The sequence below is a fragment of the Rattus norvegicus genome, chromosome 8, assembly GCF_036323735.1.
Source record: "Rattus norvegicus strain BN/NHsdMcwi chromosome 8, GRCr8, whole genome shotgun sequence".
In the NCBI taxonomy this organism is placed as follows: domain Eukaryota; kingdom Metazoa; phylum Chordata; class Mammalia; order Rodentia; family Muridae; genus Rattus; species Rattus norvegicus.
This window is the reverse complement of record NC_086026.1, coordinates 118,684,290-118,707,915: the sequence shown is the minus strand read 5'-3', so window position 1 is coordinate 118,707,915 and position 23,626 is coordinate 118,684,290. Positions and strand designations below refer to the sequence as shown.

General features: G+C 45.3%; 1 protein-coding gene across 10 annotated transcripts; it reads right to left on the bottom strand.

Annotated features, from left to right (window-relative positions):
* Positions 1-466: 466 nt before the first annotated feature.
* Spink8 (serine peptidase inhibitor, Kazal type 8) lies at positions 467-21,554 on the bottom strand. 10 transcript variants are annotated; one of them, XM_063265269.1, is made up of 8 exons: positions 20,179-20,329; positions 11,975-12,255; positions 11,747-11,812; positions 9,224-9,300; positions 6,945-7,000; positions 5,396-5,517; positions 2,459-2,501; positions 467-721 (listed from the first exon to the last, which is right to left on the bottom strand). In XM_063265269.1, the coding sequence occupies exons 4-8, from the start codon at positions 9,288-9,290 to the stop codon at positions 704-706; spliced, it is 306 nt and encodes a 101-aa protein (XP_063121339.1). In that variant the 5' UTR covers positions 9,291-9,300; positions 11,747-11,812; positions 11,975-12,255; positions 20,179-20,329; the 3' UTR covers positions 467-703. The 10 variants fall into 10 exon arrangements, with proteins under 10 accessions (XP_063121339.1, XP_008764734.1, XP_063121335.1 ...); XM_008766512.4 differs by lacking the exon at positions 20,179-20,329 and adding an exon at positions 15,244-15,400 and having other exon boundaries at positions 11,975-12,208; XM_063265265.1 differs by lacking the exons at positions 11,747-11,812; positions 20,179-20,329 and adding an exon at positions 21,488-21,554 and having other exon boundaries at positions 11,975-12,208.
* Positions 21,555-23,626: the final 2,072 nt, after the last annotated feature.

The following is a 23,626-nucleotide window of genomic DNA, read 5'->3' as shown; positions in this document are numbered from 1 at the left end:
GATGCACATTACACAGTACCCTTTTATGGTGCGGTTGTAATGAGACATGCTGAGAGCTATACTGCTCACAGGATACATAGCAAACTCAATTATGACCAAAGCCCTCAGCTTGTAAACATTGCTGCTACTTCCCACATTTTACATTTCATTGGTCATTTGGTCACAATTTATGTGAAAATATAGAGGAATGGGAACATTGAGTTTCTGGTATATTGAAAAGATTCTTGCCAGTTGGTGGTGATGGTGATGCACACCCTTGATCCCAACACTCAGGAGTCAGAGGTAGTTGGATCTCTGTGTTCAAGTCCAGCCTGGTCTACACAGTGAGTTCTAGGACAGCCAGGGCCACACAGAGAAGCCCTGTCTCAAACAAACAAACAGACAGACAGACAAACAAATAAACCCTACCTTCTCCCCTGCAAAAAGAAAAGGTTCTTACTAACGGAGAAAATGTTTACCAGCCAAGTTTATGCTGAGAATCATTTATTGAAGAAACAAATCAATGAATTTGATCCAAGTATCTTCTACTACCAAAGTGTTCTCTCAAGGAGCTGCTCTCTTTTAACACTCCCCAAGGCTTCCTGCACACTAGTGCACTCTACCACTGAACGCCAGACCCTGTCTCCCGAATTGGGTATCTTCGAAGAGTCAATCATGCTCCATGTGCTCTCCGGGAACTCAGTAACTTTTATTTTTGTCCAAACTAATCGGAGGAGGTTTCCTGTAAGAGAAACGTTTGTTTAGAAGAGTTGAAGTCAGTGAGAGTGAGAGAGAAGCCAATGCATTGGTAACCACACTACCCACAATCCAGCGGGAGGGTGCTGAACACCAAACTGAGGCAGACTAGACATATTCTGATCTCATTGCAGGATAAAAAGAAAACAGAGTAGATGTGGGCAGAGAGGCAAGCCCTGCCTGTGTGATTCTGAGGACTCCACTCCAGCAGAACAGGTGGAAAGGAGAAGCATTAGATTAGAGGCGTATGGCAGACCAGGCTAGAACAAGAGCTGGATGAAGAACGGAATGGGAAACTCGTGTCCACATTCAAAGTTCAGCCCTATCGATTTTCCAGCTCAGCGTTTGAAGTAAGTCACATGGTCGCTCCAGACCTCTGCTCCTTTGAATATGAGATGTAACTAAGAGCTCTGACTTTTAAGATCTGTGAGGGATTGGGAGAGAAGACAACTAAAGGGGGTGAAACTAGGCAGGAACGGGGCTGGGGATAAGCAATAAGGAGCAGCCCTCCTGTTACATGATACAGATGGGGGCCCTGTGCAAGGCTGTGGGGAGGAACGACCACTCATTCAGTCTCCTTTGCTTCACTCCATGATAAACACTGCCGTAGACATGTGTGTCACTCTGCAAAGCTGAGAATGTATCTTTACAGTTTTCAAGGTTTGGAAATACTGGTCCATAAGATACATATTGTACTTAATTTGTTACATTGTCTAAAACTTGGTTGTTTTCCACAGTGACTTTAAGTCCTCCCTCCTTCCAGCCATTGTGAGACTTCTGTCCTCTTGTCTCCCTCCACCAGCACTGGATACTTACCAGCCTTTCCCAGTATAGCTGGTAAATTATTGTTTCAATTCGAATCTGTCCAAAAGCATTTGACCCGGCTTTACATGTTAATTAGATCATGAACAAGGCCAAGAGCACATCCTGTTCCTGATTCTTGTTTTAGAAACAAGGACTTACAGTGGAGGCAAGGCCAGCCTCAAAATTATAATCCTGCTGTAGCCTCCTAAGTGCTAGCATTTCAGATCTGACTTTTCTCTTTCTTCTGTAAAACTAGTCTTTGCCTATTTTTCTGTCAGTTTTTCTGAATATTAAAGTGCAAGTGCGTGGCTTTAGTCCAGCAATCTGGAAGCAGAGGCAAGGCCAGTGCTTCTCTGTGGGTTCAAGGTCAACCGAGTTTACATAGAGAGTTCCAGGACAGCCAGGGATACACTGTGTCTTAAAACACACACACACACACACACACACACACACACACACACACACACACACACACACACACACGGGAGAGGGAGTTGTTAAAAGGAAGGAAGAAGAGATACATGTTCTTGTTTTCTGCCTGAGATATGGGAGGTGGGGATGATGACATTGCCTGCAGGTTCTTCCAGATGTCTACTAACTCACGTGCAGTTATTTCTGTACCAGAGATCAGGCAGAAGCTGCAATAATCATAGGAATAAAATATTTTCTAACACAGTTTAAGAGAATGCTAACATAGTCTTAGTGTTTAACTCGAAATTTAGGAGAATGGATTGTCATCCTGTTGAGTCATAATAATGTTTATTTCTTGCTTTACTTTTATTTATTTATTTTTTTTCCGGAGCTGAGAACTGAACCCAGGGCCTTGTGCTTACTAGGCAAGCGCTCTACCACTGAGCTAAATCCCCAACCCCCCTTGCTTTACTTTTAAAAAGGAAAAAGGAAAATAGACTTTACTTACACATGGCCCATCATGCACTTTAATTATAGTTCTGTCTTCAAATCTGGAAAAAAAATTATATTATGAAATTGTTGTTTTTATTTTTTTTATTTTTGAGACAAGGCCTTGGCTGTCCTAAAACTCGATCTGTAGATCAGGCTGTCCTGGAACTCAGAGTAGCCTACCTCTGTCTCCCGAGTGCTAGGACCAAAGGTGTGCACTACCACTAGCTGGCTTGAAATGATTATCTTTGCTTTGTAGTATGCCATAAGCCACGACTACCAATTCTTTCTTGGTAGTCTTAAACAACATTAAGAAAGAAGTATTTTGGGGTTGGGGATTTAGCTCAGCGGTAGAGCGTTTGCCTAGCAAGCACAAGGCCCTGGGTTCGGTCCCCAGCTCTGAAAAAAAAAAAAAAAAAGAAAAGAAAAAAAAAGAAAGAAGTATTTTGTATTTTTGGAAAATATGCATATGATGCATTTACTTTATATGTATGTGTGGTTTGCTTGTATGCATGTATGTATACCCATGGAGGTTAGAAGAGGGTTGGGCAGCTTACAACAGCCTGTAATTCTAGCTCCAGGGGATCCAATGGCCTCTTCTGGTTTCCACAGGCTCCTGTATTTACACGTGCTATGCGTATACACATTCAGAGACCTGCCTGCCTCTGCCTCCCAAATGCTGGGATTAAATGTGTGCATTACCAACACCAGATGAATATACTTTATTATTATAATTATTTCTGGTTTTGCTTGTTTGTTTGTTTTAGATGGATGTATTGTGCAGCTTTGTCAGGCTTAGACCTTGCTTTGTAGACCAGGTTGGCTTCCAGCTCACAAACATCTGCCTCTGTCTGTCTCCTGAGTGCCAGGATCACAGATGTACACCATAATTATTTTTGAATTGTTGGAGATATTGAACACAGGGCCTCACCTATAACAAGAAAGAATTCTACCCCTGAGCTATAGCCCAGCTCAAGGAAACAATCTATGTTTATATGTTTACTTAGCCTCTGTGTGTGTGTGTGTGTGTGTGTGTGTGTGTGTGTGTGTATGTATGTGTGTGTGTTGTATACGTGTGCTGTCTACTCATGTGTGTGCAGGTACCTGTTTCCCTGTGTACATGTAGATACCCTGATGTCCCTTCCTTCACCTTGTTTTCTTGAGATAGGGTCTCTCACTGATCCCAGATTTAGGCTGATGCTAACAAACCACAGTAGTCCTCCTGCCTCTGCTCCTGGCACTGGGGTCACAAGCAAGCAGCCATGCCTGCCTTCCTCAAGTGACCGTTGGGAATTTGAACTCTGTTCTTCATACTGCTGTCACAAACACGGTCCCACTGAGCCTTCTCCTCAATCCCTAATTTTTTGAATATAGTAAAAGTGAGTTTGTATGTAGCAACGCCTCTTGGTCTGTTGTGCCGTGAGCATCTGCTGCTACTGAAGGCAATTATCCATGCCAGTCACTAAGGCTGACAGAAAAATTCACCTCACAGCTGGACATGGCAGTACAGGCCTTTAATCCCAGCACTCAGGAGGCAGAGGCAGAAGGATCTCGATGAGTTCAAGGCCAGCCTGGTCTACAAAGTGAGTCCAAGACAGCCAAGGCTGGTTACACTGAGAAATCCTGTCTTGAAAAACAAAACAAGGGGTTGGGGATTTGGCTCAGTGGTAGAGCGCTTGCCTAGGAAGCGCAAGGCTTTGGGTTCGGTCCCCAGCTCTGAAAAAAAGAACCAAAAAAAAAAAATCACCTCACAACTTTTATGGGCTCTAGTGTAAGTTTTAGCATTTTTTTGAGACTTATTTATTTCATGTATGTGGGTACACTGTAGCTGTCTTCTGACACCAGAAGAGGGCGTCAGATCTCATTACAGATGGTTGTGAGCCACCATGTGGTTGCTGGGAATTGAACTCAGGACCTCTGGAAGAGCAGTCGGTGCTCTTAACCACTGAGCCATCCCTCCAGCCCAAGTTTTAGTATTTGTACAACCAAGAACACCAAACAAAGTTCATTTTTACTTGACCAAGAAGATTATTCTTTTTCTTAAAGAAGATGAAGCTGAGGAGGGAGGGATGTTTGACTTAGCCATATGTGATAGACAGACTTCTGTGCCTTGGATCAGAGAGTTGGGCATTTAGCAGTTATTTACAAAAGCTAAATGTCACAGGCCCCAAACTAAACCAAACAAACATCAAAACAAACAAACAAACTAAACCCCACAAACTATGTGGGAGAATAATCTCCATTTAAAGACCAATAAACCATTAGTTGGGCAAACCTATCACCCAGCTTCCCCCTCCTCCCCATCCTCTTCCTCCTCTTCCTCCTTTCCATTCCTCCACTTATGCCCATCCCCCCTCCTCTTTAAGATGTGTTTTAATTACATATTTTGTGTTCATGCATGAGCATGTGTTTGTGTACATGTGTGTGGCATGGTGTGCATGTGGAGGTCAGAGGACAACTTTTGGAGTTTAGGGCTGTCCAACCGTGTGAGTCCCTAGGATGAAACACCAAATCAGGCTTGGTATCAAGGGCCTTTACCTCCCGAGCCATCTCACCACCCCCACTCCCACCTCCCTGAGCCATCTCACCACCCCCACTCCCACCTCCCTGAGCCATCTCACCACCCCCACTCCCACCTCCCCGAGCCATCTTGCCCGCCCATCTCTGCTTCAGTAGACTGTTCTAGAGCCTGGTGAGCCAACTGGGCTATGGTCACATGCTCTGAATGCTGTGCCTGCTTGCTATGGCGTTCCCTCCGTTGGTCACTGTCCGTGCCAGACTCTGCACCCTGACCTCTGTGACTTTCTGTTTCTGCATGATTGGAACAGGATCCCATTCAACTTTGGGGAGCAGGAGGAGAGAAATGGAAGGGAAGAAATGGAAAAGCAATGGAAGGGTGTGTGAAGGAAAGGTGTAATGGGGTTGGCTGAGGCAAGGAATAATAAAATGAACTCACAGAATTTCGGAGCAGAGATGGCACTCGCCATTGTAGGTAACCTGGTTACTGCCACATATCGGCTCACTGAGCTTGAAGTAGGTAAGTATCCAGCACATCTGTACATTCTTCACGCACAGGGCCTGAAGCGAGACACAGAGCACTGCTTCCTTTGTCTCCCCCCCCCCCCCGGGCCCTCTGGCCCCTGTTGGTGGTAATGGGGGATAGAGTAAGGCACACTAGACCAGGAGCTCAGAAGACGGGCTTCAGATCCTGCCCATCTATCCTGGTCCTTACCGTTGTTACCCACGTAGCTCTCATAGATGCTCTGTGCACTTCCTAGCCTCCCACCTCTTCCTTCTCAGAAAGAAAGCCTCTGGTCTACAAATCACAAGGTGTCAATGTCACAGTATAGAAAGTGAAAGCTGGCAAATGTCTTTCCAAACGGGCATCTCTGGAGCTGGAGAGATGGCTCAGCACCCGTTGCTCTTCCATTCGGCTCCCAGCTCCCATGCCAGATGGCTCACAACTGCCTGTAACTCCAGCTCCAGGGGACCTCTGGCTTCCGTGGGACCTGTTTACATGTGCTGTGTGCGCATATAGACCCACATAAATTAGATTTTTAAGAAAAAAGGAAAGGAATTTCTAAAAATTTGAGGGAGTGCCCTCTTTTAATTTTCTTTTTGTTGTTTCCTTTTCTACTTTTTTTCTCTGTGTGGCCCTGGCTGTCCTGGAACTCACTCTGTAGACCAGGCTGGCCTCTAACTCAGAGATCCACCTGCCCCTCTGCCTCCCCTGTGGTGGGATTAAAGGTGTACCCACCACCCAGCTCATTTACCACTTTTTTTTTCCAGAGCTGAGGACCGAACCCAGGGCCTTGCGCTTGCTAGGCAAGCGCTCTACCACTGAGCTAAACCCCCAGCCCCTACCACTTTTTGATATTTCTACTTTTTGTTTTTTGTTACTCGATTTTTATTGTTTTTTGTTTTGTTTTTTGTTTTGTTTGATTTTGAGACAGAGTCTCTGTATGTCCTGGAATTTACTATGTAGATTAGGCTGGCCTTAGACTCACATAGAACGTTCTACCTGTGTCTCCCCAGTGCTAGAACTGACATAAGACATCATGCCTGGCAAAAATTGGCATTTCTTATAAGTATTGGTGAATGACTGACAGACTGTACTGTCTTAAATAGCAGAACACTCACACTTACCACAACACAGTTAAGAGGAAAGGTTGACAGAATGCATCTTGGGGTTTGGGTGTGAGAGTGACGGATAAATATCCTCGGTATCACTGTGGAAATAATGTCCACACCAGCATGGGCCCAACCTGAATTTGAGCCATGACCTCTTCATGCATCTAATGGTGGTCCTCACAGGTAGCTTGTAGATTGGAGTAGTGAGTCGGGAAGCTCCAAGGGGCAAGCAAATGAACCGGGCTTGCTTGGACTCTCTTACGATCGTGATATTCCCAAGCAAGTCACTCCTGCTCCCCACCTCCCAGAAGGCCCTGGGAGGGAAGCTGGCTCTCTCTCTGTTCCTGTTCTTGGAACCTAGGAATAGAGCTCACCTTTGTCTCTTTCAGAAGCTCCTCCGTCGTGTGAAAGCCCATAGGAAGGAAGAAATCTGGAAGACAGAAGCATATGCAGAGGAGTAACTGCCCTGTCTATGACCTCAGGGGAAAGGCTGGGAGAAGGGGGCCCTGCTTGTCATTCAGGAGCATCCCATCCCATCATTAGAGCCCAGGGTTCCTTCTTAGCACAAACTGACCTCTACAGGAACAAACAGGAGTGTGAGAGAGATCTGGTCCATCCACTTCATAGGGAAATAACGTAAAAAATTCATAGGTTTTAACTTTTCGTCATGTTTAAAAATTCTTTTTTAAAGAATGGTATAGGGGTTGGGGATTTAGCTCAGTGGTAGAGCGCTTGCCTAGGAAGCGCAAGGCCCTAGGTTCGGTCCCCAGCTCTGAAAAAAAGAACCAAAAAAAAAAAAAAAGAATGGTATATATCGTTTTATGAAGTGATGGGTTTCACCAAGACACGTTTACATAATTGTGAGCTATTTTTTGAGGCTGCAGAGGTGGCTTAGCAGTTAAGAGCACTTAACTGTTCTTACAGAAGACCCAGGTTCAGTTCCCAGCATGCAAACAATGGCTCACAACCACCCAGAACCCCAGAGCCTTTTTCTTGCCTCTGAAAGCAATGAACAAACGGTGACAGTTCACAAGCATGGTCCACATATGGGCATGCCAGCAAAACACTCATGCACATAAGATAAACCTTAAAGGAGAGTTCATTGGTAATATTCCTCCCTGTACCTTCCACATCCTCTCTCTTTTCTTCTCTCCCCTGACAACTAGTCCCTTTTATTCTGCTAGATAGCCTGCCCCACCACCCTTCTTTAAGGTCCTATGTAGCCTAGGCTGGCTTTGAGATTACTGTATAAGTCCAGGATGACCTTGAACTCCCGAGCCTGCTGCCTCTACCTCCTGAGTGCTAGCATTACAGATGTGTGTCTCTGTGTCCAGTTGTGTGGCACCAGGGATGGAGCCCAGGGCTTTGTGCATGCTAGGCAAGCTCTCTACTGAGCCACCCTCAACCATCCCTGCCACTCGTTATTTGTGTTAGTTGGTTAAGAACATATATTTTAGGTTATAAATTATCTGTAATACTAATACTGAGACACCTTAATGGATGTTGAGTTTCACTAATCTACATGTAATTATGGAAGAGTCAGACATAATTAATTATAGTTGAGTCATATAACTTCAAGTAATTGAAAAACAGGGTCTCTTTACATAGCCCTGGCTGTCCTGGAACTCACTGTATAGACCAGGCCGGTCTCAAGCTTCAATTCACAGAGATCTGACTGCTTCTGCCTCCCGAGTGTTGGGATTAAAGGTGTGGAGAACCACTCCCTGACCTCTTCACACTCTTACCGTACTTTCCTTTTGAGTCACCTATGAAATTATTTATTTATACTTGGCATGGGTCATGGTATCACTGTATCTTCCACCATTGGTGTGTCCTACTGAGTGGGGACATTACTGCCATGTGCGGTATCTAGCTTAGTGCACAGCACACAGTATATATGTAATAAGTTAGTGCTGGGCCCTGGGTAACCTGGGATGGTATTAAAAGTCTTGGGAGGAATATGGATGATGTCTTACAGTAGTTTTAGCGGTTACTAAGCGAACATTCGGTCGGACTTGAAAAAAATAATTCCCATTGATAACCAATGTTCCGTTTCAGACAAGACATCTGTCAAATGGGCCACATGGATAGCTGTCACTGATGCAGCAAATGCTGAGAAAAAAAATGTATAAATGAAAAAGAATGTGTGGGGCCCCCAGAGCCTCTATGGTTAACTGTGGATGCTGCATTTGCCAAACACCGTCAATCATTAGCCAGAATAGAGTCTCCTTCTACAGAGCCTGCAGAAGTTCCCTTGGGACTTGAGATATGTACAGAAAAGAACTGTGGAAATGAGTGCTTCTTGGTGTGTGTCCTCTTGATAAACTAGTGTTTCAGAAAACCAGTGGCTCTGGATTGGAAAGGCTGGGATCCAGCTCCCAGACCTGATACCAGTGACACCGTGTGAATCTTTTCTCTCTGCAGATTTCTGCTTCATCTGCAAGATGAGGAATTAAGGATCAAATAAATCTAAATGATGACTGGGGATATAGCTAAATGGTACAATGCTTAGCTGGAATGAATGAATAAAGTATTCAATCTCCAGCACCGTGAACAAATGAACAAATGAATCTAATGGCATTTACACCTCTAATATCCCCATAGATTAGATACATTGCAGAAAATGTGGATAGAGCAAGAGCTCGTAACTCACCAACTGCAAAGGAAGTCCACACTGAGATGGCTAGAACAAGGACGGCAACAGAGAAGGTCACCTTCATGGTGACAGATCTGTGGAAGGAAGCAGTTATTTGCCCTCCGGCTTGTGTTCAGCTGTGGAAGACACTCCTGACTGAAAGTGCCTCAGCTCAGTGTTAAAGACATCAGTGAATGCTATCAGCCCTCCCTGGGAGGAGAGCAGCTCCTTTATCTCTCCTGGTTCGCTAGGGTAGAGAAAAGTAACCTTTCCTGTTCTTCCCCACCCGCTCTGTTCTCTGGGGGAGAAATTCCTTCTGTGAGAACCATCCGCAGAATCATTTTTCCTGCAACAGAAATAACATGAGTCTCACGTTGTTCTCTTCAGTGATTTTTCTAACCCCTACCTGAGAGCAAACCACAGAAGCTAAGAAGCAAGGTCAGTACATTTAGAACCTTTCCCAGAACTCTGGATTTTGATGGATTAGGCCTTTGTTTTCGTGTTGGCAGGTGATGCTGTCTGTCTGCTGAGTTTCACAGCCTGAATGGTCCTTCCATCATGAACTCAGTTGTGCTAAGGCCTCAGGGCCTGCTAAGTCTGGAGTCCTCTCACAGTGGCTTGATAGGAGTGCTCCCCTCAGGCTCCTGTATTTGAATGCTCAGCCATCAGCATGCGGCATTACTTGAGAGAGATGAAGAGGTGTGGCCTTAAAGGAGGAAGGGGTTTGGAGTGAGGCCCAGTGTTGCCCTCTTTCTGCTGCCAGAACCCGGTGTGGAACGTTCATCTACTTCTCCAGCACCGTGTCTTCCTGCCTGCCGCCATGCTTCCCCACGATGAGAATGAACTGATCTGTAAGCAATCCCAACTACATGTTTTCTCTTCTAAGAGTTGCCTTGGTCATCCTGTCTTTTCACAGCAGCAGAACAGTGAACAGGACAGTGTTCTTGGGAATGCTTTCATGGGACAGCACAACCATGATTCAGTCGCTCACTCCATTGTATGTCTACTGGATGTCACTTTGTCCTGATTTTGCCATTCTTCCTGGTCACTCTCCCCACTTTTTTTTAATGTGCCCCGAATCATATCTCCAGGCCACTACTGTGGCTTTTGTTCATTGGTTTTTTTTGAGGCAGGGTCTCACTCTAGCCCAGGCTGCCCTTGAACTCACTTTGTAGTTCAGGCTGACACTCCTGCCTCAGTGTGGGATCACGGCGTGCATCCAATCTCCAGATCTTCTCACGCCAGCTTTTCCTACGTCTCCACAGCAGTTTATCTGATCAAATTCTTTAAGGCCAGCTCTGTGCGTGAGCGCAGGTCCATGTTTTGTGCTTTCTGTGGTTTTAGGCTTTCCCTAGTGATCTGTGAAGGCAACAACTTACCAAACAGCTTTTCTTTTTTTGTTTTTCCATTCTCAATGGTGCTTTAAAAGGACCTGTGCAGAATAGGTACTTAGAGGAGAAGCCTAGTTTCTCTGTTGATTCCATATTGGTTAAAATGAATGACGGAGGACTTTAGGGAAGAGGAATTCTAAAGAACAGGGAAGACCATTACTAGTGTTCAGCGTTGGCCGACTGTAACCCGTATGTGACAAAAGCACTGAGAGGCACAAAGGGAACAGCCACCTCCTCCTACCCAAATGGATTCATACACTCAGTCTATAAATAACCGTTTCCTGCTGGGAGCCTGTCAACGATGACATTCTGACACAACATGGCGTTCTGTGTAGAGCAGTGGCCTCCTTAGGGAGTGTGCCTGCTCTGTGAAGCAGAGCCCCTGACCTGGGAGCACACAAGCAGGAGTGCCTTCCCCTTCCCCGTGGTGGTGACAACTGGGTCCCCACCCCTCAGTCACTCCAAAAGGGAGGAAGGGGATGAAACCCCATCAACAGTGAGGATAAGAGTAGTGGAGCAGAAACAGTCATTCCTGTATGATGCCATACGGAGTAAGGAGAGCGTGGTTGCAGTGGACAGACGGACAGACTCCGTGGAATCTAAATTAAAAGACCTTTTTTTCTTTTTTGTTAAGTTGAACTTTTATGAAACTTATTTCTGAGGGAAATTCTTAGTGTTCTGAAGCCCCTTTGGTATCAGAGAAGAGGAGGCTGAAAACTGTTTTCAGCCCTCATATACTGTTAAGTGAGGGGGGTCACAGTCAGCCCAGAGGGAGAGAACTGTGGAGACAGTGACATCACCGAGAAGGCCCAGCTATCTGGAGCTGACGACAAGGACTCAGACACAGCTCCTGATCTTGGAAAGAGACACTCAGCCCCGTTGCTTCTGGCCAAATAAGGAATGTGCCTTTGTACCCAGCTATGACTTTTTATAGATTATTAAAGCTACATATGTCTCATCGTTTAGCAGCAAAAGAAAGAAAAATATTTTTAAAGCAAAATGAATAAGATACCAGAAAAGGTTAATAATATTTGTGAAGTGGAGGGATAAGTGCCAAGAGATTTCCAATAAATGTTTTAAAGTTGAAGCCACCTCTAGTGTGGGACCTGAAAGTCAACAGACAGAAAGGGACAGAATCTCAGACACTCACCGCCGCGCCCGTCCTTAAGCTTTGGTAACATATCACTTTGTGTTAATAGTAACCGATGAAATTTCCCTAGAAAGTCAGAGAATTGGTAGTGAGAGCTCACTTGCAGGATGGAAACGGCTTCGGTGCATTCTGTCTGGGTAATTTCAGCCCCTGACTTTCCCTGAATAAAACTAAATAATAAAACACTCTTTCATTCTCAGAAAATTACAAGTTGGTTATGCATGTTACCTGTTGTGACTCCCACAGTTGCTCCAAGAAACTGGCCGGCTGGAAGAGTCGAAGCTGGCTGAAATAGGAAGACTGAGAGGAGGCGGGGCTGTCTCAGGACAGCGCCTGGAAGCAGTGAGCTTGAAGTTCAAAAGAATAAATTCCAGTCAGGGCTGCAGTGGCTCAGGCCTTTGGTCTCAGCACTCAAGGAAGAGGCAGGCAGATCTTTGGGAGTTTGAGGGCAGCCAGCCTGGTCTGCAGAGCAAGTTCCAAGGTTACATATGCCATACTGAGGTTTTCATCTCAAAAAAAAAAAAAAAAAAAAAAAAAAGGGAAATACAGTTCAGATTATGAATTCCATGCTCCCTATGGCTGAGAGTTCACATTCCAGCATTCTGGGGATGGTGTGTATTGTCTACTGCCACTAGACGGCTAATTAACTCCTCTTCCCAAATTCACTATCATTTGCTATTTGCCATCAAACAGGGCATACTTGATTTCCTTTTGTTTTCTAAAACAGGGTTTCCTGTGGCTGGGTTAGATGATGAGGATATCCTTGAAATGATCCTCTTGTCTCTACCTTCTAAGTACACAACCCTGCCACACTGATGATTGATGATTGATTGATTTAGTTTGTTTTTTTTTCTTTTAAGATTTATTTATTTATTATGTATAAGTACAGTGTAGCTGTCCTCAGACACACCAGAAGAGGGCATCAGATCCCATTACAGATGGTCGTGAGCCACCATGTGGTTGCTGGGAATCGAACTCAGGACCTCTGGGAGAGCAGTCAGTGCTCTTAACCACTGAGCCACCACTCCAGCCCTGTTTTAGGTTTGTTTTTTGTTTTAAGCAGGTGGATTTAAGTGAGTTGGATTCCAGCCTGGTCTACACAGTGAGTTCCAAGACAGCCAGGGCTACACAGAGAAACCTTCCCTCAAAAGGAAACCACCACAACAACAATAACAAAAAGAATTTACTTTATTTCTATGTGTCTACCTGTCTCAAATGTACCGGTATCATGGAGGCCAGAAGAAGGCGCTGGATCCCCTGGAGCTGTAGCTACAGGTGCTTGTGAGCTAGGAACTGGGGGCAGGCACTGACTGAACTTGTGTCCTCTGGAAGAGCAGGAAGCTCCCCATCTGATGAGCCACCTTCCTGGTTTCAGGTTTTTGAGACTCACTCTGAAACCCAAGCCTCACTATGCAGCTAGAATTCTCTCTTCCTTCTGCCTCCCAAGTGCTGGGATTACAGGCGTGAGCTATTATAGTCTTGCCCGACAATTATGTTCAGAATAGCTTCAGACACTTGCACCCCATATTAATCATGACACATGCATGTGTAGTTAAGTTTTTTTTTTTTTCTTTTCTTTTTTTCGGAGCTGGGGACCGAACCCAGGGCCTTGCGCTTGCTAGGCAAGCACTCTACCACTGAGCTAAATCCCCAACCCCACCCCCCCCACCCCCCGTCTTGTTTTTTAAGACCTTGTCTTTCTTCACTGGCCTGGAGCTTGCCAAGTAAAATAGGCCAGAAGTCTGCCTCCCCCAGGGCCAGCACTGCGAATTCACTCTCTTCATACCTCTGTTGGTTCTGTATCCTTAAACAGCAAGCCTTTTGCTGACTGAGCTAACTCCTCGGCCCTCTCTTTTACTGGTTGCTTTGTTGAGAAAGGCTCTCATCTGGTTCAAGCTGGCCTTGAAGCCTCTATGAAGCTGAGGATGACCTACTGCCTCTACCTCCCAGATGTTAGACCATCGTTAGGGGGTTTGTTTGTTTGTTTTGTTTTCCAGACAGAGATTTCTCTGTGTAGCCCTGGCTGTCCTAGACTTGCTTTGTAGACCAGGCTGGCCTCAAACTCACAGAGATCCACCTGCCTCTGCCTCCCAAGTGCTGGGTTCAAAGGCATATGCCATCATGGCCCTGCTGATATTCAGTTTTTAAGAGCACACATTGCTCCTGTAATGAACCTGGCTTCAGTTTCCAGAACCCACATGAGCTCATAGCCCTCCTAACTCTAGCTCCAGGAGATCCTATGCCCTCCTCTGGCCTCTGTGGGCACCTGGAACGCATGTGTCACACAGACATACATGTGGACAAGGATTCACAAAGTAAAAAAAAACAATTTTTTTTAAAGTTAGCTCTGGCTGTCAGGATGGCTCAGAGAGTGAAGGTGTTTATCTTGTAAGCCCGGTGACTTGAATTCCATCTCCATAGTCCCCATGAAGTAGGAGAGAAGCAACTCCACCAGGCTGTCTTTGGACCTCCCCACACCAAAACAACAACAACAACAACAACCAATGACAACAAAAGCCAAAACACCCACACACTGTCTCCTTTTACACAATTTTAAAAAAAGCTAAGCCTGGCAAGGTGGCTCAGTGGATAAACCAGGCTTGATACCAAGTCTGACAACCTGAGTTTAATGCCCGAGGAGAAAAGTACCTGCCACGGTGGAGGAGAGAACTTCCCTCCACGGTGCACTCTGCCTCACATCCAATGCTCACCCAATAGTAAATAAATAAATGTGATAATGAAAAAAGTGTAGTGTTAGACCTTTTCGCATTTATCTCTGTGTTCAGTCAATGGGAGAAAGGGCAGCGCATGCCTGGAGGCGCAGGTTACGGGGAACTTACCAGGGTCACCTTCACTAGTTTCATAAGAAAGCAACAATAAGAACTTGCTTAGCTTATTGCAATGCAAGCAAACTCTAACAAGGGCAGCATAAAGAGAGCTGAGGGAAACCTTTGTTCTGGAATAGGAATGGTATCATACATATTGATGGCATATGTTTTAGAAATACTTAAAAAGTAAAATTTTATGTGACTGTGAAGCTGTTACTTAAATTTAATGATTTTATGGAGAAAAAAAATCATGTTAAATTATCCAAATATGTGGGGCTGGAGAGATGGCTCAGTGGTTAAGAGCACTGACTGCTCTTCCAGAGGTTCTGAGTTCAAATCCCAGCAACCACATGGTGGCTCACAACCATCTGTAATGAGATCTGACACCCTCTTCTGGTGTGTCTAAAGACAGCTACATATACATAAAATAAATAAATCTTTTTTTAAAAAGTTATCCAAATACTTAGGTTATACACTTACCAAGAACCAAGAAAACTGCTAGGCAGTGGTGATGCAGGCTTTTAATCCCTGCACGTGGGAGGCAGAGGCAGGTGGATCTCTGAGTTTGAGGCCAACCTGGTCTACAGAGGGTGTTCCAGGACAGTCAGGGCTACACAGAGAAACCCTGACTCAACAAGCAATCAAGAAAAAGAATGAAAGAAATCAGACCTGATACTGCTTTGATGTTTTCTAATCCAAATCACTCATTTGATATGGGAAGAAAAAGAGACTCTGATGACAGTGACATCTAATCGACCATCCCTTTCACTTGGGAGAGTCACCAAGTACTCACAGCAAGATTCTAAAGTGATGTCTTAGAAACCGAACACTGGTGGAGGGCTATTGTTGACTACTGTGGTGTTCTGAATGAGAATGTCTCCTACACGGTTGGCTGTTTGTACTTTGTCCCCAGTCAGTGGTCCTTTTTGTGTAGGTCTCTCTTGAAGGTGTGAGAGGAGAAAGTATGTCACTGGACAACTCAAGGCCACACCGCCTTTCCAGTTCTTTATTTTCTCTGCCTCCCTGCTGCTTACAGAATTGTGAGCTTTGTGCTCCGGCCTCCATGCCTGCTGTTCCTGTCATGACAGCCTCTTATCCCTCTGGAAGCACATGCTTTCTTTTTTTTTTTTTTAAGATTTATTCATTTATTATATATAAGTACACTGTAGCTGTCTTCAGATACACCAGAAGAGGGCATTGGATCTCTTTACAGATGGCTGTGAGCCACCATGTGGTTGCTGGGAATTGAACTCAGGACCTCTGGAAGAGCAGTCGGGTGCTCTTAACCACTGAGCCATCTCTCCAGCCCATCACATGCTTTCTTTTTTTTTTTTTTGGTTCTTTTTTTTCGGAGCTGGGGACCGAACCCAGGGCCTTGCGCTTCCTAGGCAAGCGCTCTGCCACTGAGCCAAATCCCCAACCCCCAGTGCCTACTTTTAATGATGGTCCTTAAACACTTTAACCTCCCTTCTAGCCCATCACCCACCAGAGATAGTGGAAAAGAAAGGATGTGGGGGGAAGTGGACCTGTTTAGAAATGGTTCTTTGTTTCAAATCCCATCTGCGGTGTCAGGAAATCTACAGTTCAGTTCACACGTCACAGTTTGATCTACTTGAAAACACTTCACAGATACACCAGCAGTCCACTTTGGTAGTGTCGGGATAGCAACAGCGGTGGCGTGACCTAGCAGGGACAGCCTCAGTCAAACTAGCAAGAGTCAGCAGGAGGGACCAGAGCCAACAGTAATGCCAGGGAAAGTTCTCAGCTGTGCCTCTCTCAGTAGAGTGAAGATCAGCGAAGATGTAAGACCAACAAGCAAGAAAGCAAGCTAGGCTCAGGCTTGGTCACTGTCCGTGAAGTCCTATTTAAACTCCCTCCAAACATCATGTGTCCTCCATGGGTCTTGCTCAACCACCCACTGTAAGGTGGACCAATACATGTGTGTCATTAGCGAAGACACCACGCGTCCTTTCACCTGCTTGCTCTAGCAGAACATCCTCTCTCCTGCGTCTGCTTCAGTGAAGCACTCCTTCACGTGTCTGCTTTAGCAGACCACCACCCAACGCAAATGACTTTCTAAAGAGCCCTTAAGTTTTCACTTTCTCGTGGCTTATTTTTTCTTTTTTGGTTCTTTTTTTTTTTTCTCGGAGCTGGGGACTGTCGTGGCTTATTTTTTATTCATTTATTATGTTTAATTATGTGTATACGTTTATGGGGGGGTATGGTCCCATGAATGCAAGTGCCCACAGAGACAAGAAGAGAGCGTTGGAACTCCAGGACAGTGACCAGCTGCCTGGTGTGGGTACTGGGAACCCAACTCCTTCATCCTGTCTGCTGAAGGGTTAAATATTTTTAATTGAGCTACTTTCCTTCTTATATTTTCTTAAATAAACCATTTGGTAATAATTACAGATTCTCTTGCAATTATCACAATTAGAAGGAATAATATGCATAACCCCACATAGGCTTTGCTGGAATTTGCTAAAAGTAGATCAGGCTAGCTTTGAACCCACATGCCTCTGCCTCTCAAGTGCTGAGATAAAAAGTTTGTGTCACCTGGCTAGCATTTTCATTTTTAGATCATGCTCACCTCCTAATTCACTGTTCAGACAGTGGCTTAGCAGTGATGGTCTCTGTGTGTGTGCATGTGTGTGCGTGTGTGTGTGTTTGTTAAGAGAAACAGCAAGAAGCGACTCCCAGCTTCCCAGAAGCTGTAGAGGGTCAATACGAATGACTTTCTCTTCTAGGAAAATGGTCATTGCTTTTGCTCTTCCTTCTGATCAGGCAGGAAAGAACACATTCTTCCAGTGGGTAACTGCTCAGAGGCTGCCTACCTGCTCTATCAGCAAACACAGGTGCACAGAGCCATCGGGAAATAGCCACAGGCCAGGGTTTGCTGGCTGACTTCCCCCTGGCGTGACCTAGGCTGCTTTTACAGTAGTTCGACATAGGATGCAGTAGACCCAATGGCCCCTTTCTTCAAATGGCTTCATTTGCCAGAATGAAGCATGACTGCTTTATAATGCTTTGATCCTTCAAGGCAATCCTTGGCTGACTCACCATGATGAATCTTACTTCACGAGTCATTTGCCAGAATCTGTCTCTGCCACTGCCCTGTATGCCTGCCGTAACTTTATATCACAGACCAGGAAAATGACACTGGAGGGAATTCACAGAACCACTAAACTACACAGGATGGGTCTGGGCCATTTACCTCAGGTTTCGGTGTCTCCCAGGTTATTGTGAAAGTTATAAGTGACTTGGTTTTTTAATCACCATGGCATCAGAGGGAGCTCATTCAGCTCTACTCAATAGATCTAGGATTGTTCCTTTCCCCGTAAGTCCCGCTAGGCAAAGACTAGGTAATAAATGCTTTCTATCCCTGCAATGGTCTGTTCTCAAGAACATACAAATCCCATTCAAACAATGGGCTCTGTGCGGAAGACCTGATCCATATCAAAATTGCATAGAGGATCATGGTTTTCTGCCTGGTGGCTGGCATGAGGTTTCTGCACTCTGTTGCTTCTGTTTGTAGATCATGAATGCCGTGAGCATCACCACCTGTAGAGCCCCACTCCTAGGAACAGTCGGGTGTGCTTGCCACTGACATCAATCCTGTGGTTCAAGACCCCTGAGTGCCAAGGCCAGCCTTGTTTCTGGTTTCAGCAAGTGCACCTTGCTTCTGACCATGAACTGTGACCTCTGCGGTCCTGTTAGATGGAGTCCTCTCATCTCACTGGTACCCAGGGATCCTGGCTTCTTAGTAGCTCTGTTGCCCTCACCTGAAGAATACAGAACCCTCTCAAGGATGCTCCACTTACTTTAAGAGTGCATTCCAGGGCTGGAGAGATGGCCCAGTGGTTAAGAGCACTGACTGCTCTTCCAGAGGTCCTGAGTTCAATTCCCAGCAACCACATGGTGGCTCACAACCATCTGTAAAGAGATCCGATGCCCTCTTCTGGTGTGTCTGAAGACAGCTACAGTGTACTTATATATAATAAATGAATAAATCTTTTTTTTTAAAAAAACAGTGCATTCCTTGGGCATATACCCACAAGATGCCCCAACATATAACAAAGACACATGCTCCACTGTGTTCATAGAAGCCTTATTTATAATAGCCAGAAGCTGGAAAGAACCCAGATGCCCTTCAACAGAGGAATGGATACAGAAAATGTGGTACATCTACACAATGGAATATTACTCAGCTATAAAAAACAATGCCTTTATGAAATTCATAGACAAATGGTTGGAACTGGAAAATATCATCCTGAGTGAGGTAACCCAATCACAGAAAAACACACATGGTATGCACTCACTGATAAGTGGCTATTAGCCCAAATGCTTGAATTACCCTAGATGCCTAGAACAAACGAAACTCAAGACAGATGATCAAAATGTGAATGCTTCACTCCTTCTTTAAAAGGGGGAACAAGAATACCCTTGGCAGGGAATAGAGAGGCAAAGATTAAAACAGAGACAGAAGGAACACCCATTCAGAGCCTGCCCCACATGTGGCCCATACATATACAGCCACCCAATTAGACAAGATGGATGAAGCAAAGAAGTGCAGACTGACAGGAGCCGAATGTAGATCGCTCCTGAGAGACACAGCCAGAATACAGCAAATACAGAGGCGAATGCCAGCAGCAAACCACTGAACTGAGAATAGGACCCCCGTTGAAGGAATCAGAGAAAGAACTGGAAGAGCTTGAAGGGGCTTGAGACCCCATATGTACAACAATGTCAAGCAACCAGTGCTTTCAGGGACTAAGCCACTACCTAAAGACTATACATGGACTGACCCTGGACTCTGACCTCATAGGTAGCAATGAATATCCTAGTAAGAGCACCAGTGGAGGGGCTGGGGATTTAGCTCAGTGGTAGAGCGCTTACCTAGGAAGCGCAAGGCCCTGGGTTCGGTCCCCAGCTCCAAAAAAAAAAAAAAAAAAAGAGCACCAGTGGAAGGGGAAGCCCTGGGTCCTGCTAAGACTGAACCCCCAGTGAACTATTGTTGGGGGGAGGCCGGCATGGGGGGAGGGTGGGGAGGGGAACACCCATAAAAAAGGGGAGGGGGAGGGATTAGGGGGATGTTTGCACGGAAACTGGGAAAAACTGGGAAAGGGAATAACATTTGAAATGTAAATAAGAAATACTCAAGTTAATAAAATAATTAAAAAAAAAAAAAGAGTGCATTCCAACCGGGTGAGGAGATGCGCACCTTTAATCCCAGCACTCTGGAGGCAGAGGCAGGCAAATCTCTGAGTTAGAGGCCAGCTTGGACTACAGAGCAAGTTCCAAGATAACCAGGGCTACACAGAGAAACCCTGTTTCGAATACCAAAAATAAATACATACATACATACATACATACATACATACATACATAAGTAAATATAAAAATAAAATAAAAGTAGAACCCAACAGATGAGTCAATGCTACCGAGGATATGAAGGAGATTCATGGTTTCCCTCCATCTTAAAACAACATCGTCATTGATTCCCTCTGTATCTAGGTCGGATCACACTGAGGGCCAACATCCATGGGCTGCCACTCACACCAAGTCCTGGGGTGTGCCTCTGGCACTGACACGTTATGGACTAACCGTATCCTCATTTTTGTTTTCTATCCGACGTGGTGAGCTCCGAGACCACAGTAGTCTCCTGGGTCAGTGGGAGACAGATGCGATATGTTGGTTCACTGGAGAACTTAGTAGTTACTTCTGATCAGTAACAGTCCCTCCGTGGACACGGAAAACAGCAACTCGAGGTAACGGATCTCGGATTCTAAGTGCTCCAGTAAGATCCACATGGCCCCGGGTGGGGGCAGCAGAGGGACAGCAGATTCCTTCTGACAGGCTCTAGTAATTACACCTTAGATACGAGATAGACTTGCTCTTATTTTGTGAGTTTGTAGTTATTTTTGTAATCTAACCAGCATACATTTTTAGTGTGTGTGTTTGTGTGTGTGTGTGTGTGTGTGTGTGTGTTCACATGTACCTGTGTGTCAAGTATACATGTACCTGAGGAAGCCAGAGGTCAATTTTGAGGATCTTCTTTAGTCATTCCCTGCCTTACCTTTTGACACAGGATCCCACTGACCTCCGAGCTGGCCTAACCAGACTGACAGGCCAGGAATCTTCCTCCTCCTCTACCTCCTCGGTGCTAGAATGGACATGGTAGGCACTGGTGATTGAACGCAGGCAGGTCCTTTATGCTTGGACAGCAAGAGCTTTATGTTCTGAGCCATTATTCCCTTTCCTTTTTCTTAAACTATAAACTCTCAGCAGAATTTTCGCTTTCCAGACAAGCAGAATGTATTTCTGAAATACAGTTCTTTCAAAACTACAGCGAAGACTTAGCTGTGATTTTGAACACAAAATTTACGAAGGGGGCATAAGAGTTTGAGAGCAACTGATACCCAGATGTGATAGGTAGATGGCGCGGGCCTGTAATCCCAGCAGCCGGGAGGTGAAAGCAGGAGGATCAGGCGCTCAAGGTTCCCTCTGGCTACTTAGCAAGTTCAAGTCCTGCCTGAGCTACATTGAGACCCTGTGTCAAAAAACAAAACAAAAATCAGAGATTGGTTCATCTCGTGATAATTTATCAGTTACACATGACTGCATTCAAACTGCCCTGCAAAACTTCGACGTTTAAAAAAAAAAAAACCATCTACCTCATGTTTCGGGGGTGGGGGTGTGGGGGTGTGTGAGTGTTTTGGCCCTGGCTCAGCTGTTCTAATCGGTTTCAGATTTAGCTCCATCTCGGCTGCAGTTAATGCCTACATCTGCCACCAGGTGGCAGGTCACTCGGGTGTTACCCCTCTGGATGGGCTCCTTGTATGCTTGGGGAGGAAGATGAGTAAGGAAGGTCAGGCTTCTCTGTCATCAAACTAGCCGAGGATCGTCCACTTGCCTAAATGCAGTCCCCAGAGACAGGAAGTCGGCCTATCCTCTGGAGGCGTATGTTCCAAGAAGGCGGGACCACATTTGCTGCTTTGTGTTAGCGCAAGAAACATCACAGGAGCAGACCTGACTAAAGACATAAGTGGACTGGGGTGCAGTTCTGTACTGGAGGGGGTGCTTAGCGTCCTTAAGTCCAGTCACTAGCCCAGGAAGTAGAGTGTGCAGGGTATGCGGAGGTGGAAAGTAGGGAGGAAGGAGGAGTAGGCCTAGTCTGAATGGGAGGGGCTACAGGGTCTCGCTAGAGAGCTGCCCTCCTTCAAAACATGCCAGGCACATTTTTAGGGGCTCACTTGTAATCTCTGCCCTGGAGATTTGTGGATTCCTGATGCTTGCTGGACAGCTGGCCTAGCCCAATCATTGAACACCAGACCAATAAGAATGAGAGACTGGGGACTGGAGAGCTGGCTCAGTGGTTAAGAGGACTGACTGCTCTCCCAGAGGTCCTGAGTTCAAATCCCAGCAACCACATGGCGGCTCACAACCATCTGTAATGGGATCCGATGCCCTCTTTTGGTGTGTCTGAAGACAGCTACAGTGTACTCATATACATAAAATAAATAATTAAAAAACAAAGAATGAGAAACTGTCTCAAAATAAGGTAGACAGCACCTGAGTAACAACACCCGAGGCTGTCCCCCGGACTCCATACTCCATACTCAAACATGAACTCAGAAAATAAGAGGAACACTTACAAAGAGGCATGGATGCTTGCATTTTTACGACCTCTTCCAAGTTTGTCTTTTTCTTTCTCCCACTTGTAACAACTTCAGTTTGTATCGCGTGCCTATAATTCAACCCTCCACTAATGTTCATATGTGCCCTTCCGATAACCGAGACTCAACAAAGCTAGTTGTTACACAGTCACTTTAGAAAACACCCAGGGAGCTTCCTCTTTAACACGAAGGTCTTATCAAAATATTTACCTAGGACTGACAAAGTGGCTTAGAGTGTAAGGGACTTGCTGTACAGGCCTGACAACCCCAGTTCAATCCCTACAACTCACAAAAGGAGAGAATTGACTCCCCAAACTTGTCCTCTGACCTCCACGCACATACTATGGCACACACATGCCATATACACACATATTCAATAATTTGGACAGATTTACTTGAAAAAAATATAGATTTTACTTATTTTATGAATGTGAATACACTGTCATCGCTGTCTTCAGACACACCAGAAGAGGGCATCAGATCTCATTACAGATGGTTGTGAGCCACCATGTGGTTGCTGGGAATTGAACTCAGGACCTCTGGAAGAGTAGTCAGTGCCCTTAACTGCTGAGCCATCTTTCTAGTCCAGCAAAATGTAGATCTTTTCAGAAAAAGAAAAGACCAGAGGCAGATTTGAAGGAATTGTACATGTTTAAAGTATGTTTTCACGCTCTGAGTAAGTGGATAAGTTCTGTAAGTTCTTACCACCCCCACCCACCCCTACCCTCCGCCCCTCCCCCATGAGATGATGAGAAAATACAGAACACCGCCAGACAGCTCCAATTCACACACACATCTCTGCTTGTTCATCTTTATTTCTGCTGCTGGGCTTCATATTTACTTTGTCCTCAAGAAAAATAATTTTTCCTACCATGGTCAGTGTTGGGAAAATAGTTTTGTCTTGTTTGTTTCCTGAGACAGAGTCTGAGGATGTAGAAATTGGCCTCAAATTCATCAAGTGCAGGGACCTCCATGCCTCTGTGTGTGTGTGTGTGTGTGTGTGTGTGTGTGTGATTTTTTTTATTGTGTGTGTGTGGGAGTGCTCATGCCACAGCCTTTGTGTAAAGATCAAAGGCTAACTTGGGGGAGTTTGTCCACCACCCCCCCACCATGTGGCTCTTGGACTTTGAATGAGGTCCTCGGGTTTGGCAGTTTAAGTCCTTCACATGCCGAACCATCTTACCAGCTCCCAGCTTAAAACAAGACGTTTTCTCTGCCCAGAAACCTTTACAAAGGTAAATCGGAAAGAAAAGAGCTTTAATAAGCCTTAAGCCAAAATGTAACACAGATCACGGGTAATACACCAGGAGACTGTAAAGACACACTCACCCTTCTGTGTTGCTCTACAAGCCAACCTATTACACAGATGTGCTCGA